General features: G+C 41.5%; 1 protein-coding gene across 4 annotated transcripts in view; it reads right to left on the bottom strand.

Moving 5' to 3' along the window:
• The window catches only part of LOC308677486 (receptor expression-enhancing protein 1), a 70,793-nt gene that overhangs the window by 17,686 nt on the left and 34,972 nt on the right, over positions 1-18,135 (bottom strand). For all 4 annotated transcript variants that reach the window (XR_014028501.1, XM_081343930.1, XM_081343928.1 and 1 more), the window contains exons 3-5: positions 17,611-17,687; positions 14,633-14,753; positions 12,655-12,768 (exon numbers count right to left, since the gene is read on the bottom strand). Coding sequence is in view for 3 of the 4 variants with exons in the window: in XM_081343930.1 (XP_081200056.1) it covers positions 12,655-12,768; positions 14,633-14,753; positions 17,611-17,687 (312 nt within the window). In the remaining variant the exon portion in view is untranslated. The remainder of the gene's footprint in view (positions 1-12,654; positions 12,769-14,632; positions 14,754-17,610; positions 17,688-18,135) is intronic.

Below are 18,135 nucleotides of genomic sequence, written 5' to 3'. Positions count from 1 at the left end.
GCAATTCGAAAGCACGTAAAAATGCAAGTAGAAAAATAGGGACCACTCCGGTGGGAAGGTAACAGTGTTCCGTGCGCCTTTGGCGTCTAGTCATGCCGGCCACATGACCATGGAGACGTCCTCAGACAAGCGCTGGCTCTTCGGCTTTGAAACGGAGATGAGCACTGGCCCCTAGAGTTGGAAACGTCTAGCACGCATGTGCGGGGGAACCTTTACCTTTTACCTAAAAGTACAGAGCTATTCAAGATATTGGCAGAATTTGAAAACAACCTGTAATAAAACAAATATACAAGAAAATTTACAGATTTTTTTTTGTTGAAAATGGAAAAAAATGAACTTGCGATTTATGGGTTTAATAATAACCCAGGAAAGAAAGGAGCTATAATGTAACCTTAGAGAGAGGATGTGAGTCTCTCCTACTGAGATACGGCCCAGGGGCGCAGTTGGGCCTGCTGCTGGCGTACCTACCACCTAATCGTGCAGCGGCGGCCCTGCCCGAGCTACTCGATGCCCTCTCAGGGTTGGTGGTTGAATTCCCAAGACTCATGGTCTTGGGCGACTTTAATCTACCGTCCCTGGGAGGATCGTCCGAACTGGCTCGGGAGTTCATGGCTTCCATGGCGGCCATGGACCTGTCGCAAATAATTTCTGGACCGACTCATGAGAGAGGCCACACCCCAGACTTGGTGTTCTTGTCTGGACGGTGGCGTGATGATATCGGTGGGGGTGCCACAACTGTTACGCCCCTGTCATGGACCGATCACCACCTCCTGCGGCTAGACTTCCCCCTTGCCACCCCCCAACGTGGGTGCACGGTGCCAGTCAGATGGTACCGCCCTAGGCGCCTAATGGACCCTGATAAGTTCCAGGCAGCGCTTAGGGACACGCATGCACTCCCTGCTCACAGCTCGGCGGATGCCTTAGTGGAAGCCTGGGAAAAGGCAGCCACGGAGGCTCTGGACCGAGTTGTACCCTTGCGGCCTCTGACCCGGCGCAGATCCCAGCGAGCCCCATGGTTCACCGAGGAGCTCCGGGAGATGAAGCGTCGGAGACGGGGCCTAGAGAGCCGTTGGAGATCCAGTCGATCCGAATCCGACCGATTGCGACTAAGAATCCTCACCAGGTCTTATCTCGCTGCGATAAGGGTGGCAAAATCCAACTATTTTTCCACCCTCATCGTGTCCGCAGATAATCGCCCGGCTGCCTTGTTCAGGGTGACTCGCTCCCTATTAAACCAAGAGGTGAGGGAGGAACCCTTGCAGGGTCGAGCCGAGGAATTCGGTCAATATCTGCTGGATAAAATTGCTCGGATTCGAACTGGCCTGGACTCCAACTGGGCTGAGATGGAAGAACAAGACATGGACAGTCTTGTCGACGTCATCTGGGAAGAATTTGATCCTGTAACTCCTAAGGAAGTGGACAGGATTATGAGAAGGTTGAGCTCCTCCACATGCTTACTGGACCCGTGCCCTTCCTGGCTGGCCTATGCAGCTCGAGAGGGGACACGAGGCTGGTTCCTAGCGGTCATCTCTGCTTCTCTGAGTGAGGGTCACTTCCCCACCGCCTTGAAGGAGGCGGTGGTGAGACCTCTCCTCAAGAAGCCCACCTTGGACCCATCCTCTTTGAATAACTTTCGTCCAGTCTCCAATCTTCGCTTCCTTGCGAAGGTTGTTGAGAGCGTGGTGGCGCACCAACTTCCTCAGATCCTGGATGAAGCGGTTTATCTAGACCCGTACCAATCGGGTTTCAGGCCGGGCTACAGCACGGAGACGGCATTGGTCGCTCTGATGAATGATCTCTGGAGAGCCCGGGACAGGGGCCATTCCTCTGTCCTAGTCTTATTAGACCTCTCGGCGGCTTTCGATACCATCGACCATGGTATCTTGCTGCGACGCCTCAGGGGACTGGGAGTGGGAGGCACGGTTCTGCGTTGGTTCTCCTCCTTTCTCCAGGGTCGCTCGCAGTCGGTGCTGACAGGGGGACAGAGGTCGACCCCGAGGCCTCTCGCTTGCGGAGTCCCTCAGGGGTCGGTCCTCTCGCCTCTCCTGTTCAACATCTACATGAAACCGCTGGGTGAGATCATTCGCAGTTTTGGAGTAGGGTACCATCAGTATGCTGATGACACCCAGCTTTTTATCTCAACTCCAAACAATATCAGTGATGCCCTAGACGTGATGTCCCGCTGCCTGAAAGCGGTCCGGGAATGGATGGGGAGAAACAGGCTTCAACTGAACCCGGACAAGACTGAATGGCTGCACGTACCGGCAAGCCAGGATATTCAGAACGTCCCATTGCTTAACATCGGGGACAAGTTACTACCCCCTGTAGATAAGGCCCGCAACCTGGGTGTCCTCCTAGACTCGCAGCTCTCCCTGGAAGACCACATAGGAGCTGTGACCAAGGGGGCCTTCTCCCGGGTTCGACTAGTTCGCCAACTACGGCCTTATCTGGACCTGGATTCCTTACGTACAGTCACCCATGCCCTTGTGACCTCTCGCCTAGACTATTGTAACGCTCTCTACATGGGGCTGCCCTTGAGATCCACTCGGAAGCTTCAACTGGTGCAAAGTGCAGCGGCACGGACACTCTTGGGAGCTTCCCGATACTCCCATATCACACCTCTCCTCCGTGCGCTGCACTGGCTTCCGGTTGCCTTCCGTGTGAAGTTCAAGGTGCTAACAATGACATACAAAGCCCTACATGGCATGGGTCCGGACTACCTACGGGAGCACCTTCTGCCAATGTCAGCACCCCACCGTCCTGTGCGCTCCCACAGAGAGGGCCTCCTCAGGGTGCCACCGCTCAAGGAATGTCGGCTGGTGGCCCCCAGGGGGAGGGCATTCTCAGTGGGTGCGCCAGCCCTCTGGAACAGCTTACCAACCGAAATCCGGATGGCCCCCGACCTCCGTACCTTCCGACGCGACTTAAAAACTTTTTTGTTCCAGCAGTCCGGCCTGGCATGATAGCGTTAATTGGGGTCCCAGTTTGTTTTCACTATTGTTTTTTATTATTATTATTGTTCAATTCTGTATACATTCCTTCCTCTGTACACCGCCCCGAGTCCCTCGGGAGAAGGGCGGTTTATAAAAACTAATAAATAAATAAATAAATAAATAAATAAAAATATAAAATACAAAAAACATAAAATTGCTATGCGGATCAAAAACCACTCTTATTTTTTTTTCTTTTCCCTGTTTTCTTTCATTTTCTTTCTTATTTTCTATTACTTTCTTTTTTATTTAAATTTGTAGTGCTTTACTTTACAAAGAACTCATTTAATAAAAAATGAAAAGTATGCAAGATAATGACTAAGCAGATCCCAACATGCTATTGATTTGTTACTAATAAAGAAGTAACTGGTGTAAACAGGTGTCAACTTATAAAACACACACTGAGCTTCAGTAAATAATAATCAAAGATGATACATTTGATTTAAAAATAAGCTCAACATACTTCTAGCTAACTGATTTTTTAAATTTTACTTTCTCAAGGACTTTTTTTTCTGCAACAGGTTTATCTCTGACTCAGTTATCCCTGGGTGTCAGTAGCAGATTTGCTGGTTTTCTTCTTAGCCTCCATTTCCAATCTCTTTTTAGTTTTAAAAAAAAAACCAAGCCATTTTTCTCTAGCAGAAATGGAGTTTAAGTAATCTGATTTTGCAAGTAGGCCAAGGCATGCCATTGTTCCTTTTACAAGTATAGATTCATTGTCTGAGCTGAATTAATGTGGATTGAAACAAATGTGTTTGCTGTCAATGAAGGTAGTATTGGAGTTGACTGACTCATTCACATGTATCCCTTTTAAAAGATTATGGGGTTAGCTAAATACTGCTCTGTCTGCTAGGATGCCCATGCTAAGAACTGATCCTTAACACAACATACAGGTAGTCCTTTGACTTATGACTCTAATGGAACCTTCCCATTACAGTTATAAGTCATTATGGTTAAAAGAGGGTCACCTATATGACCAATTTGATTTCATGACCATTTTTTGCAGTGATCATTAAGGCACTGTCACTGTCATAAAGTGACCACTGTGGTTATAAAGCAAACCATTGATCACTATGGGGCATTTTTGCTACACACAGTCACTCATGCGCTCGTGACCTCCCGTTTAGACTACTGCAAGGCTCTCTACATGGGGCTGCCCTTGAGGACCACTCGGAGGCTTCAGCTGGTGCAGAATGCAGCCGCACGAGTTGTGATGGGGGTTTCCCGATACTCCCATGTAACACCTCTACTCCGCGAGCTGCATTGGCTTCCGGTTGCCCTCCGGGTGAGATTCAAGGTGCTAGTAATGACCTATAAAGCCCTAAATGGCTTGGGTCCGGGATATCTGAGGGAACACCTGCTGCCAGCATCAAGTTCCCTTCGTCCAGTGCGCTCCCACAGGGAGGGTGTTTCTCAGGGTGCCGCCAGTAAAAGATTGCCGGCGGGTAACGCCCAGGGGGAGGGCCTTCTCAGTGGGTGCGCCTGCCCTCTGGAACCAGCTGCCCATGGAGCTGAGGACTGCCCCCGACCTCCGTTCATTCCGCCGGGACCTGAAGACCTGGCTCTTCGAGCTCTCTGGCCTAGGCTGAGAATTTTAATTTTAATTTTAATTTTAATTGGGGTTTTTTACTCTTTCAGGGACTGTTATAATCTTTTTAATTGTTTTTAATTTTTGTATTTCTTGTTTTAATTCCCTGTTAACTGCCCTGAGTCCTTCGGGAAAGGGCGGTATACAAATCCAATTAAATAAATAAATAAAAACTAGAAGACATTGCAAATAGCCATAAATGCGGCCAGTTGAGCATTTGACAAGTGGTCATGTGATTGAAGGGCATTGGAACTTCAGAATCAGATCATAGGTACCTTTGGGGGGGGAGTCCATCATAACTTCAAATGATTGCTAAGCAACCAGTTGTAAATCAAGGACTACCTGAATACAGAACATGCAATTATATGGATATTCTTTGTGAAATATTTATTCATCAGTGGTAATTTTCTGGGCTGCTATAGTCCAAAATAGTTCTGTTGACAATATCCTTTATTTTTTAGGCTCACTTCTTGCATTGCTCTATAGTTATTAATCCCCTGAAATAATTATCTGAACAATACACTTGTCATTCTGTCTTAAAGCCATATTTCTGCAGGATTAGACTTCAGGACATAAACCTATTGTGGACTTTTCAGAGCCATTCAGTCAGTTTTGTGTTCAAATTGACATTCCTACAGAGAACAATGTAATTTCTCATAGATGCATACCACCACATAGCCCACTTTCTCTGAGGGACAGGAATGGAATTCTCTCATCAACAGTTTCTTAGGAACACCATTGGATGAAGAGTTTGGTCTTTACCCACTTGTGTTAACAGTGTTTCAGGACCCCTCTCTGAAGATCTGTGATTAATGTGAGCAGCTTTTCAAGGTCTAGAGCTACAAGTAAGAGCTGCTTTCAGCTGCTAAAACTCACCTTGGCAGTTCTCAATTCACATCTCCATATCTGTTTCTTCACTAAATCTGGCAAAAAAGCTGTATATTGGCTGTATTTAAAACAACTTCAGGTAATAATTGGCTGGTTCCAAGAACAACTGCACACATATTTTATTAGTTGAAAGATAAGCCTTAGTTTCTCCAGATGACATGTTTCATTGCCCATCTAGTACCTGAGGTAGGCTAAATGATTCAAGCCAATTGGGTAGGGATTCCTGCCTTCCTGATGCATTGAAACACCATCTCAGATAGTGTTACAGATGCTGCTTCCAGGTGGTCACATTTCTTCTGTAGCCTGCCTGGCAGAAAATTCCCCTCCAGTGATTGCTGCTCCCAACATCCATGGCTCTTCATTTCTTTTCCTTATGCAATGTTTTTATGATAGCTTCCATACCAATCCATTCATTATTTCTCTTTTTCAAAATTAGCTTTTCAACCCTTATCTAGTGGGTGCACAAATCCAAATGACCTCTTGGTGTCAAGCAAACATAGAAAAGCTCTAATTAAGTGACTGTTATGTTGAATAGTCAAATCAGTTGATCCATTGTTTCATGAAGTTTTTTAAAAATTCAATAGCTGATGGTAAGGGCAAGAAAAAAGATAAAAATATAGTCTGTGGAGTAACAAAGCACTGTGTTACTAATTAAAGGAGAATTTTATTTTCTTATTTATTTGACTGATCCCAGGGAGATCAAGACAGCATGCATAACATGACATAGACTTCTAATACGGTGAATGAAACTGGATGGGAGTAGAGATTCAGTGAAGTGAACCACAATCACAGCCCATAGAATGATGCCCTTAAACTATACAAATAATCATGTATACCTATTTTTACATGACACAGAGTAAGGCATGTGACAGAGGGAGCAAATTTTAGGACAGCATGATTTTTTGCCTAATCCAAAATAGGAAGGGCAGTTCCATGGGTGTGGACAAAGATAATATTTGTAATTATTCAACAGTGAACAGAAACGGACCAATAAAGTTGACTAAGAATTAGTGAGCTAAGCTGTGAGCAACTAGCTGGCGAAAAGTCTTACAAATGACTTTATTTTGCACTACAGGTGGTCTTTGATTTATGACCACAATTGAGTTCTGAATTTTGGTCATAGGTCATTACAGTCATAAGACAAAACACGTGTGATTAGGCTCATTTATAGCTGTTTTTATAACAATTTTTAAGCAAATCATGTGGTTATAAGTCCAAATCCAGCTAATCCAATAGGCATTTCTTGCCAGAAAATAGCAAAGAAGTCACAAAACACAATCTGTGATTCTGGGATGTTGCAAGTGGTCATATATGCAAGGCAGTTGTCAAGCACCTGAAATGCAAGCACATGACTATGTGGTGGTGGTGGTGATGTAGCAGTTATAACTTTGAGGATGGGCCCTAAGCCACTTTTTTTTGAGTCTGTCGTATAATTAACCATTAGCCAATCCCAAATTGAGGATTATCTGTAGCTGAAACTTTTGAACTGTCTCCCATCATGACAGCTGCTGATTATAATGCACTCCAGCCACTCAATCCATAGGTTACCAACAGAGGGATAACCATTGCCTGCTAAATATTTCAGTCTCAAAATTATCATTTGCTCTTGTTTATTTGTATATCTTGAAACAAAGATGTATGTATATTTTGCATCCTGTGTTTCTTATTCACTATAAAACCTGTATCAATTAACTATGAAACAAATGCACAAAAACAGTATGGATTGAATTAGTAAAAACTATCATCACTGTGATTTTTAATAAGCAAAATAATGATGCTAGATATTAGATGGAAATCCTTAGGAGCCTATGCATATCTGGGTATCATCATGGTTAAATACACTGGGACTTATTTTTCAGTAAATATGCATAGGATTGTCATTTAAGTTGTTAAATGTTACTTAGGAAAAATATTATTTAAATAAAAAAATACTTTCATTTAAACCATACACCAAATGGTTAGTTAGTATTATATCAGAAATAACTTTCAAGAAAATGTATTTTTCTTTGGTATGGAACCAAAAGTATATATTACATGAAATCAGCAGTCTTTTTCTACAAATATTTCATTAAATGCTTGAAGTATCTCAGAATGTATTTATATTATCAGTCTGTATAAATTTCTTGATATATTTTGAATGTATTTTAGTCTACCTTGTCTTTATTTTTTATAATTTTTTCACTAATGCTTCCCTTTTAGACAATAAAAAGATGGCTATATCAAAAGATTTTTAAACCTTCTTTAAAGTGAACACATTTTAGAAACTGGAAGATTATCTTTGTAACTAGATTTTTTTAAAAAACTGTAATATGAAGGATGCTTATAAATAAAAATATCAACAATATCTAAAGCACAAAATCCAAAAGCTTAACAACTGAATTCACAGATTAAACTTTAATGTTCAATCTTAGTGTTATTTGAATTCAACAACTGTATTTTATATCATGTTTTACAGGTTAGTAAAAATTCACAGCACAGGTTCGCCTGATGCGCCAGTTGTGACCCTATCTGGACCGAGATGCTTTACATACGGTCACTCATGCACTCGTCACCTCCCGTGTAGATTACTGCAATGCTCTCTACATGGGGCTGCCCTCGAAGACCACCCGGAGGCTTCAGCTGGTGCAGAATGCGGCCGCGCGGGTTGTGATGGGAGCATCCTGATACTCCCATATTACACCCCTCCTGCGCGAGCTGCATTGGTTACCGGTTGCCCTCCGGGTGAGATTCAAGGTGCTGGTTCTTACCTATAAAGCCCTACATGGCTTAGGCCCGGGATATTTGCAGGACCGTCTGCTGCCAGGAACGATTTCCCATCGCCCTGTGTGCTTGCACAGAGAGGGCCTCCTCAGGGTGCCGTTGGCCAGACAGTGTCGGCTGGCAACCCCCAGGGGGAGGGCCTTCTCTGTTGGAGCACCTACTTTGTAGAATCAGCTCCCCCGGGAGCTCCGGATGGCCCCAGACCTTCGGTCCTTTCGTCGTGACCTTAAGACATATCTTTTCCAACAGGCCGACCTGGACTGATGATAATGGGGTTTTAATTATGATTTTAAATGTTTTTATTGGTTTTAGTGGGACTTCGACATACTTTAATTCTTTTTTAATATTTGTATTTATTGTATTTTATTGTTGTTAGCTGCCCTGAGTCCTTCGGGAGATAGGGCGGCATACAAGTCTCATTATAAATAAAATAAATAAAATAAGGCCCCCCAAACCTCATTTTTGTAGACCCTGAAGTTCTTCAAGACTGTACCACCAATATTTAGAGCTGAATAGTAAATAATTTTTGGTGATATGGTTTTTCCCCTTTTTACAAATAATATAGAAATAAGTGCCCATATTTTGCATTGAGCATTTCCACAAAACAGTAGAAAGCTCCCCAAAGTGGGTTGTACAATGCAAATCTGTTTGCTGCCTTATAACCATATCATGTCACTGCTTGAAATTCTCAAAAATTATGGCTCTGACCACGAAAAGGTCACCCACATTGGTTTAATGCATTGTTATTTCTTCAGAAAACCATGATTAAATTATAGCTTAGTGCAATGTGAAAACTAGGTCAGGAATAAAAGATGTATCTTAAGTTTGTAAATTTTTGATCATTGGTTTTACAGAGAAGAGGTTTTAGAGATATAGCTAAAATGTTGTTTCAGGTGATATTTTTTTCAGTAGAAATTGATCACTAAGTGGGCTACGCAGCACAAGGCAAAAGGATGTTTTAGAGAGAATGGCGGCACATATATAACAACTTTCTACAACTTCATAAACCAGATGTAAATTTTCTTGAGTGTATAGCAGCTGCAGAGGGGGACACGATCCTGGAGAAAAAATATATATATAGCTGCTTTAAGGAATTGCACAGATGCTATATTTTCACCTGCATGTGCTTCAAAGCATCCTAGCTGAAACTCTGCACAAGCCTTGTGTGTTAATATCTAAGAAATGAAATCACACAACCGCTGTATGACTAAATAATCCTGTCATAACTAAGTGAAACTGACATAGATGTAATACTGTAGTAACATCTGTGTAAACTACTCCTATGTTAAATGGCACCCCTGCAATTTTTGTTACTACTGATAAAGTCATAGTTTAAAGCTGAATGGATCGAAGAAAGCAGAATGATGTCAATATCCCACAATTTACTCTTGAAAGTGCTTGTTTTAGTAAAAAAAGATATTGGCAAGCATGCTAGTCTTGCTTGATAATATGTAGATTAGTGTAGAAGTTAATAGAAACCTTCACAAGGTTACCTGCCCGTCTTTCAGATCCAAATGCAACAGAAAATGAAGGAGCTGGGTGATCTAGCAGGTAAAAAAAAATCCCACTGTGGCAACATATAAAACAAACATTAAGATTGTTCTGCAAGTATGAAGTCACAGGTGAACCTTGTTGCTGAAAAGCTTAATATACCATATATTCTACCACCTGTACAAGATCTTGCTATTGTCATTACAGAGTGCTATGTGTACATGTTGAGTACTGACTTCCGCTATAAGATTTTTGTAGAATAATTAACAGCTAATTTATAAAGAAGAGAAACTAATACAGTCTACGGCAGATTCCACCACTTATTCTAAAAGACATTCAAATACTAAATAATACACAGTTTAGATGTGAAATAATCTTCTTAATAATAAGGAAACAAAAACAACATCCTAACTGGTAACTGAGTTTTATATTTCCTATTAATCTTTATCCTCTAGTTCCAATTAATACTTTTCTTATAACTATTTATATAATTAATTTATTAGGCAATTAAACCTCTTCTCTGTTTGAAAGCATAATATAGCAAACATATATCCCTTTTGTCCAATGTTTAATGATCAGGATCATCTGACTTTTAATTGTTACGTGTTATTAAATCAATGCAATAAATCAATTGAAATGAAAAATAATACTGTTTTACAGATAATCCTTGATTTATGACCATTCATTCAGCAACTGACTTAAGTGGCTTTGGGTGCATGAAGCCTCAGGCTCAGAGATTTTGTCATCCTTAGTTCAGAAGGAGTTGCACAACCCTATTCACACCCACTTCACAGCTTGGGGGTTCTCCTGGATTCATGTCTCCTGCTAAAAGAGGATGGCCCAAATTATATCTCTGCTCTGTGAACTTCACTGGCTACTGGTCTGTTTCCTAGTGCAGTTCAAGGTGTTGGTTATGACCTTTAAAACCCTTAACGTCATAGGTCCAGGCTACCTGATGAACTGTCTTGTTACACTAGCACAAGCCTATCCTACTCGTGCTGGCAGAAAGGGCCTACTGTGGATCCTGATGGTCAAAGAACTCTTGACTGTTGGAATACAAAAGAAGAGCCTTCTGTGCTGCAGCGCCCACCCTTTGGAACATCTTGCCCTCCAGGGCAATATGCTCCCACCCTCCTATCCGTCTGCAAGAGCCTGAAGACCTGGCTCTGCTGACTGGGCTGGAGACCAAATGGGGGAGTTCTGTGCTAGAGGTGGATGCTGGATTGATGGCTGACTCTACCTCCCGCTCCCTTCTCGATGATTTCCACCCATACACTTTTTTGGTTATCATATTGATGCATTCTGATTGTTTTCTTTTCCATTGTTTATTTTATTGTTCTATTTTACTTCAGTTTTGTTTAAACTCTTAACATTTCTCCCTTTTTATTGTTGTAAGCCGCTTACAGTAGCCCCATGGAGAGATAAGTGGTAACTAAATTTAACAATAATCTGGCTGACTGTGCAACAAACCAGAACTGTTCAAAATTACAACAGCACTGAACAAAGGGGCATAAAACCCCCTCCTGAAGTTCCAACTGTCACAATTCTCTTGTGGTCATGTGACAAAATTTGGGGCACTTGACAGCCTACCCACCCTTATGACCACAGGAGCGCTGCAATTTCTCCCAATGAGTTGAGAGGCTTTTACCTGCTAGGCCCATCAGCACATCAGCCTGCCCCCTGTCCCACCACTCCCCAAGGCCTAAATCTTTTCTCTGCCCAGCTATTTGGTTTCACTTGCCTTCCCTTTCTATGCAACTGCTGACAAGTGCACCCAGCAAATGCAAGGTATGCCAACTGCAGAAAGCTAGCCAACACAATGTGTCCAGAGATAAAAAAGAGGCTCATAATATTGCAAGGGCTGGTGCTGGCTAGCTTTCTGCAGTAGATGTACATCTCACTGGCTGGGGATTGAAAGAGAAGGGAAGTGAATCTGCACAACTGGATGACAAGAAGTCCCAAGCCTTCCAAGAAAGAAAGTGGTGTGGGTGGGGGAAAAGCCCCAAGAGTTCTGGGAAAGGTGGGTGGGAGGGTGCCCCATTTGCTGATGGGATTGCTGACCCAGGATTCCCGACCCATAATGGACTCCCACACACCAGAAGGCATAGTTGGCCAAGACCTCCTGGCCTGCAACAGGTTTCGCATACTGATGGGTCTAGCTGGCTGAGGCCTTCTGGTCTATAGCAGGTTTCTGCACGATGGGAACTGGCCTCCCAGAGCCTCTCCCACCTCAAGGCACCCCTGTGCAGTTGTTTAACTACTGCAACAGGGGAAGTTGGAGTTGCAGTTGTTGAATGAGATGGTCGCATTGGCACCTAGTTTAACAACTGCAACTGTCTTATGACCCAAATTGTGGGCTCAATTGTTCTTTTAAGACTATCTGTATCAGTTCATTCTCCATTAACATACAGAAATTGTAAATGTACATACAGTTATTCCTACCTCTTTAAATAATCTCATTTTCAGCACAAAATGTTCTGTTCAGGTTTTTCATATTATTTGAGAGACATTTTATATAAAATCAATTTACAGTTTTTTACTTTAATTCCATAAAAAAGAAATAGGTTAAATGAAGATTATACTTTTTTGAAACAGAAAAAGAAATGAAATAGTTCCGAAAACTCTTAGATTTATATCTCAAGCCACTACACTTGTGGGTACATATTGTTATTAATAATTTTGAAATTAGCTTTACGTTTTCCTAAGTACCAGTATAGTACTAAATTTTGCTGTTAATCACCTTGGAAAGAATGTAATTCTTACGGCCTTGTGTCTGCATGGACGGAGACATTTATGGTCGTCTGCTATTGATGGCAAATGGCTTTAGAGCTTCTGATACTAAGCCTTGCTCATGAGCCATTGTCTGAATGTTCTCACAGCCAAAGAAAATGATAGTATTAAAGTAACTCTCATATCCTGAATTGTCCTATTAGTTACCTTGGAAGCTGCTATTACAGCAGCTGTGGCTGCAACATTTAGCCCCCGTTTCCCAAAATGCACCAGGGCATCATAGCTGCGATCTTTTGCTTGGACTAAGCAATCATCTATTTCCTGTCAAAAAGAAAAAAAAATCCACAATCAAACTCAAAAGAGTTCAAATAATTTTTTCTTTCTCCTACTTATCAAAGAGAAGATATTTCCATGCCCGCTCTGCATACTTTTTGGTCCCCTTCTCAAAGAGATCACAGTGATAGATCAAAACAATTTAAACAGGGTATGGTTTATGTAATCGTCCATCTTCCTCATTGATATAACAATTATATGAGAAGGGTTGTCATCGCTTTATCATAAAAGAAATATTGAAACTTGGTGTTCTGAACCAGCCTGCTACCGGCCTTGCAGAAAGGCAACCCCTGTACAAACGGCAGAGGCTGGAGAGCGTCTGAAGCTGGAAGGCGTCTGCCAAGATTTATTACACAAACAACAGAACAAGAAACAAAACACTGGAACTGTGATCCTCAAACGGAGTGGTTGCTTTCAGCAACCAGCCCTTCCCCAAACACTCCCTTTATTAGAGTTCAGGGCGTGGCCTCCCTGTGCCTCCTTCCGAGGAGTCCCACAGCCTTTCTCTGCTTGTTCCTGCTTGACTGCCTCCTGCGTCGGGCGTCCTTGAACAGGGCCAGCTGTGGGTCATCATCATCCGCACTGTCGGGCTCGCGCAGCTGAGAAGAGGGCCCTGTCTGGGGGTTCTGCGAAGCCTCCAAGCCATCATCAGCAAGTTCGTCTTCAACACCCTCCTCCTCCCCCTCGTCTGAGTCATCCGAGACATCCGAGCCGGCTGCCGGACCCACAGGCTGGCCCTGAATCACAACACTTGGGAAACTGAAGTTTTTTCCATTCCACTTTCAGGATGATGTCTAAGTCATAATTTCTTAGGTTTGGGCTTAACATGTTACATGAACCTAAGAACTGTAGCTTGGTGATCGTGCTTTACTGCTTAATATATCAATCTACTTAGAGAAATAAAATGAATAATTACTAAGCTTTCCCTATTCATGTGTTCTTTTTAATAGAAAAATAGGGATATAAACTTACAGTGTAGGTCCTAATTAGAGTGATAAGTAAAAAAAAATATCAAAGCTATTTTAGATCCTTAGGGAACACCTGACTCCAATACAGATACTCAGAAGTTTCTTAACACTCAGTCTGAAGAATAATAATCCACAAATTATACCCCAGAGGCAAGTATGATATAAAAGTGTTGTAGATAAATTATTTTCCAAAAGGATGGGTATATATATCATGGCAAGCCACCACTTGTTTAACCATTGTCTGATAACTAAATTTAATTAGCTGAATTCACAAAATACACTAAGCCAAAACAAAACCAGCAATTTATTTAGCCTTAAGATGCTAACTTTTGCAACCTCTGTTTGCTGGTGACAAATGGAGGAAGACTATTACTGTTCTGTCAACGTGGAGATTGCTGAATTAAAAGGAATGAAGGATAATAAAGGGGTACGTGAGCTCTTGGTAGTCCTTTCCATTTTGGAAGTGTCATAGTGTATTGATTGTAACTCCCATAATTCCCATCTGGATAGGAATTAAAGAAGCTGTAGCCCAATGTAATATAACTGAAAAATACCAGGTTGGAAAAATTTGCATTAAAAACCTATTTCTCATATGAACTGTTCTGAAACACTTGCAATTTTTTTTTCAATAGCTGAGATCAACTGCTTTTTTTTTACTAATTTGTAAAAACAAGTCAATCAAGAAAAAAGTAACACTTCCTGAAACAAAACCTTTCTGAAAGGAATGCAAAAAGTGTAAGTAATATTATACAATCAGTAGTGCTATCCAACAACTAATTCAATAGTTATCACTCAGTTTGATGTGGATAACTAATGGTTAATGGTGTCACAGCCTAAAAATATTCATAAGCTAATCTAAATTTATGAGAAATAATATCACTGACCTTTTCTTTTGAAGATAAAGTTGGGTGTACAAATTTCCTATATAGAAGACTGGAGCCCTTTGTGTACGGAGACAATAGCCAAGCTACAAAGGCTATTTTGAGTTCATAATAAAATGGGAACCTACAGACAAAGAAAAGAATATATTTTGGTGTTCTTTTCAAATCAAGTTCCCTGGAAATTTTTAAAATTTACCAATAAAGTAAATTTATAAAGTTTGAATGTGTGCATTTATGCTAAGCCACACCCATACATAAATCTCAGGTAAAATGTAACTTTTTAAATATGAATAGGAAAGTCTGGAAGATTTATCAATGCTTCTTGTCATTCTTGAGAGTTTATATTGCATTCTAGGGCTATAGTTTTTCTTCTTTGATATGACTTTTAGAAATTCCTATAATGCTCCTTTTTCAGGTTGATAGTTGCTTTAGGATATTGGCATCCAAAAATATTTCTCCTTGCATTTTGACTTTTGCTAATGTCTTTAAGTGCATCTTCATGCATAACATGAACCAGGAGTCCCGCTCACAAACCCATGTCCAATGCCTCCACTAATAAAGTGAAGAAGATCACAACAGGTAATCTATCCTCCTTTCTGTTTGAGAATGCTATGTGAAGTCTCACTGTTCATTCATTTCTAAGTACAGTAAAAGGTAAAGTTTCCTCCGCACATGCATGCTAGTCGTTTCCAACTCTAGGGGCTGGTGCTCATCTCCATTTCAAAGCCGAAGAGCCAGCGCTTGTCCGAGGATGTCTCCGTGGTCATGTGGCCGGCATGACTAGACGCCAAAGGCGCATGGAACGCTGTTAATTTCCCACCATAGTGATCCCTATTTTTCTACTTGCATTTTTACGTGCTTTCGAACTGCTAGGTTGGCAGAAGCTGGGACGAGTAACAGGCACTCACTCTGTTACGCAGTACTCGGGATTTGACCCGCCAAACTGCCGACCTCCTGATCGACAAGCTCAGCGTCCTAACCCATCCTAGTTGTCCCTTGAAAACCTGCACAAATATTCAGTCCAGACTAAAGCACCAAACCTGTTTCAAGATGGTAGCAATATTCAGTTCCACATTTCTTGCAGGAAAAAAGTTCTAGGAGAGCAAAAGCAAAGGCAATTGTGCAAGATTACAGTGAGCTGAATCCTTGGCCCTCAAATGTCACCTGAGTACTGATAACAAAAGAGCAAGAAATTATAGGTTCAGTTTCACCTTTCTCACAATTCCACCAGTAGATGTACTGTTGTAGATCTCATAAAGTTTGTCTGTTTATAAAATTTATTGGCCACCCTTCTTACCACAGGGTAATTCTGAGTGGCTTAAATATGCATATTAAAATGACATGCAAGATATTCATGCCTGATAATTCCTTCTGCTTTTTACTCTAAGATTCCTGTCCTTATCTTGCTTCCTACAACCCCATTCTCATCTTCATATTCTTCTTGTATCTTCTTCTGTTTAGGACTTTCCCAGGACCAATTTCAATATATGAAACAAGCAGCCGTTTCTAAATTCCCAGGAATTTAGAAACATTCTCCTTGCTCTAGTTATGTTTTAGTATATCTGCATTCAAAGACATACATCTATGTTGTGTTTATCTGCAGAAAAATTCAGAATTCAACCATTTTGCAAACTCAGACATACTTAATTTGAACAATGAGGCACATCTACCTCCTTCCCTCGGATCCTTCTCAACCTCTCTCACCTACCTGCCCCTTTAAAATGTGGAAGGTTTTTTTATTATCTTATATGCTTTTTATTATTGTATATGCTTTCATTCGTGAGAACATGTTTCTTCTTCTTTTGCTTGCCTATTTTAAGACAAATATTATTGTTGTCCAACCCCAAAAGATTTTATTGGTATCTTCCCCATATACGTGCCAGATTTCATAACATACATCCTCCAAAGAATTGCAGTTTATTCTCAGTAAATGAACTTTGATTCACAAACTGTAGCGGTAGTTCTATATAAACCACAAGTTTCTCAAGGATGCTAATGATTGGTATGTTTACAATTTTCCCCTTTGAAGTGGGATTATAGAGAACAACAGTCAATAATATTGACATTTAACACTTGGCATTCCTGAAAGAGAGTGCAAAACTTGGGTTGAAACTTAACATTAAGAAAACCAAGATCATGGCATCTGGCCCTCTCAATTCCTGGCAAATAGATGGGGAAGAAATGGAGGTAGTGACAGATTTTATTTTCCTGGGCTCCAAGATCACTGCAGATGGGGACTGTAGCCAAGAAATTAAAAGACGCTTGCTCCTGGGGAGGAAAGCCATGGCAAATCTAGACAGCACACTAAAAAGCAGAGACATCACCCTGTCAACAAAAGTGCGTATAGTCAAGGCTATGGTCTTCCCAGTTGCAATGTATGGCAGTGAAAGTTGGACCATAAGAAAGGCTGAGCGCCAAAGAATTGAGGCCTTTGAACTATGGTGCTGGAGAAGACTCCTGCGAGTCCCTTGGACTGCAAGGCAATCAAACCGGTCAGTCCTAGAGGACATGAATCCTGACTGCTCTTTAGAAGGCCAGATCCTGAAGCTAAAACTCAAATACTTTGGCCACCTAATGAGAAGGAAGGTCTCACTGGAGAAGAGCCTAATGCTGGGAAAGATCGAGGGCAATAGAAGAAGGGGAGGACAGAGAATGAGGTGGCTGGATGGAGTCACTGAAGCAGCAGGCATGACCTTAAATGGACTCCAGAAGATGGTAGAGGACAGGAAGGCCTGGAGGAATGTTGTCCATAGGGTCGCGATGGGTCGGACACGACTTCGCAGCTAACAACAACAACAACAACAATTCCTGAAAGAAAGTGCCAGGCTTCCAGGACAAGTATTCCACCCATCTAATATCACTGGGTACCTAATACTTTTTACAGTGTGTGCCTGTGTGTGGTCTGCTTGCTCTGTTCTAGTTTTCTTTTCTTGTTCTAGTTCTTTTCTTCTGAAGAAGAATACATTTCAAAGGATACCAACCAGCAAAGAAAAATGTCTGTGAATGTCTCTGCTGTTGTGAAGAGTGCAAATATGATCCAATACATCATCCATTTCACCTGAAAAGAAAAGCATAATTAAAAGTTTATCTCATACTTCCAAACTTATACAGGTGCTATTTCCTTCCTTCCTAGCACTAAGACCAGGCTTACTAAAAGACAAGGTGACATAGTGCTACTTCAAATAACAGATTCATACTCGGTGGGATTCAGCCAGTTCACACCACTTCGGCAGAATCAGTAGCTACTGTTTTGTTGCCCAGGGCCAGAATGGACTTCTAGAAGCGGCATCCACACAGAGAACCGGTTGTTCACATATTTGAGTCCCACCACTCATCATACTCAATAGTAAAAGCAGAACCAAATTTATTTATTTATTAATTTTTCAGCCAGCATTTGTGTGGAAGAGAAAAATGGCTTGTACCATGGCTTATTTAAGGATCATGTAGCATAAGTAATTCTGATAATGGCATAAAAGCAGTTATCAAAGTAGTTCTGAATCTACTTT

Source organism: Vipera berus (assembly GCF_964194415.1).
Source record: "Vipera berus genome assembly, chromosome: Z".
Classification (NCBI taxonomy): Eukaryota; Metazoa; Chordata; class Lepidosauria; order Squamata; family Viperidae; genus Vipera; species Vipera berus.
This window is presented reverse-complemented; position numbering and strand designations above follow the sequence as displayed.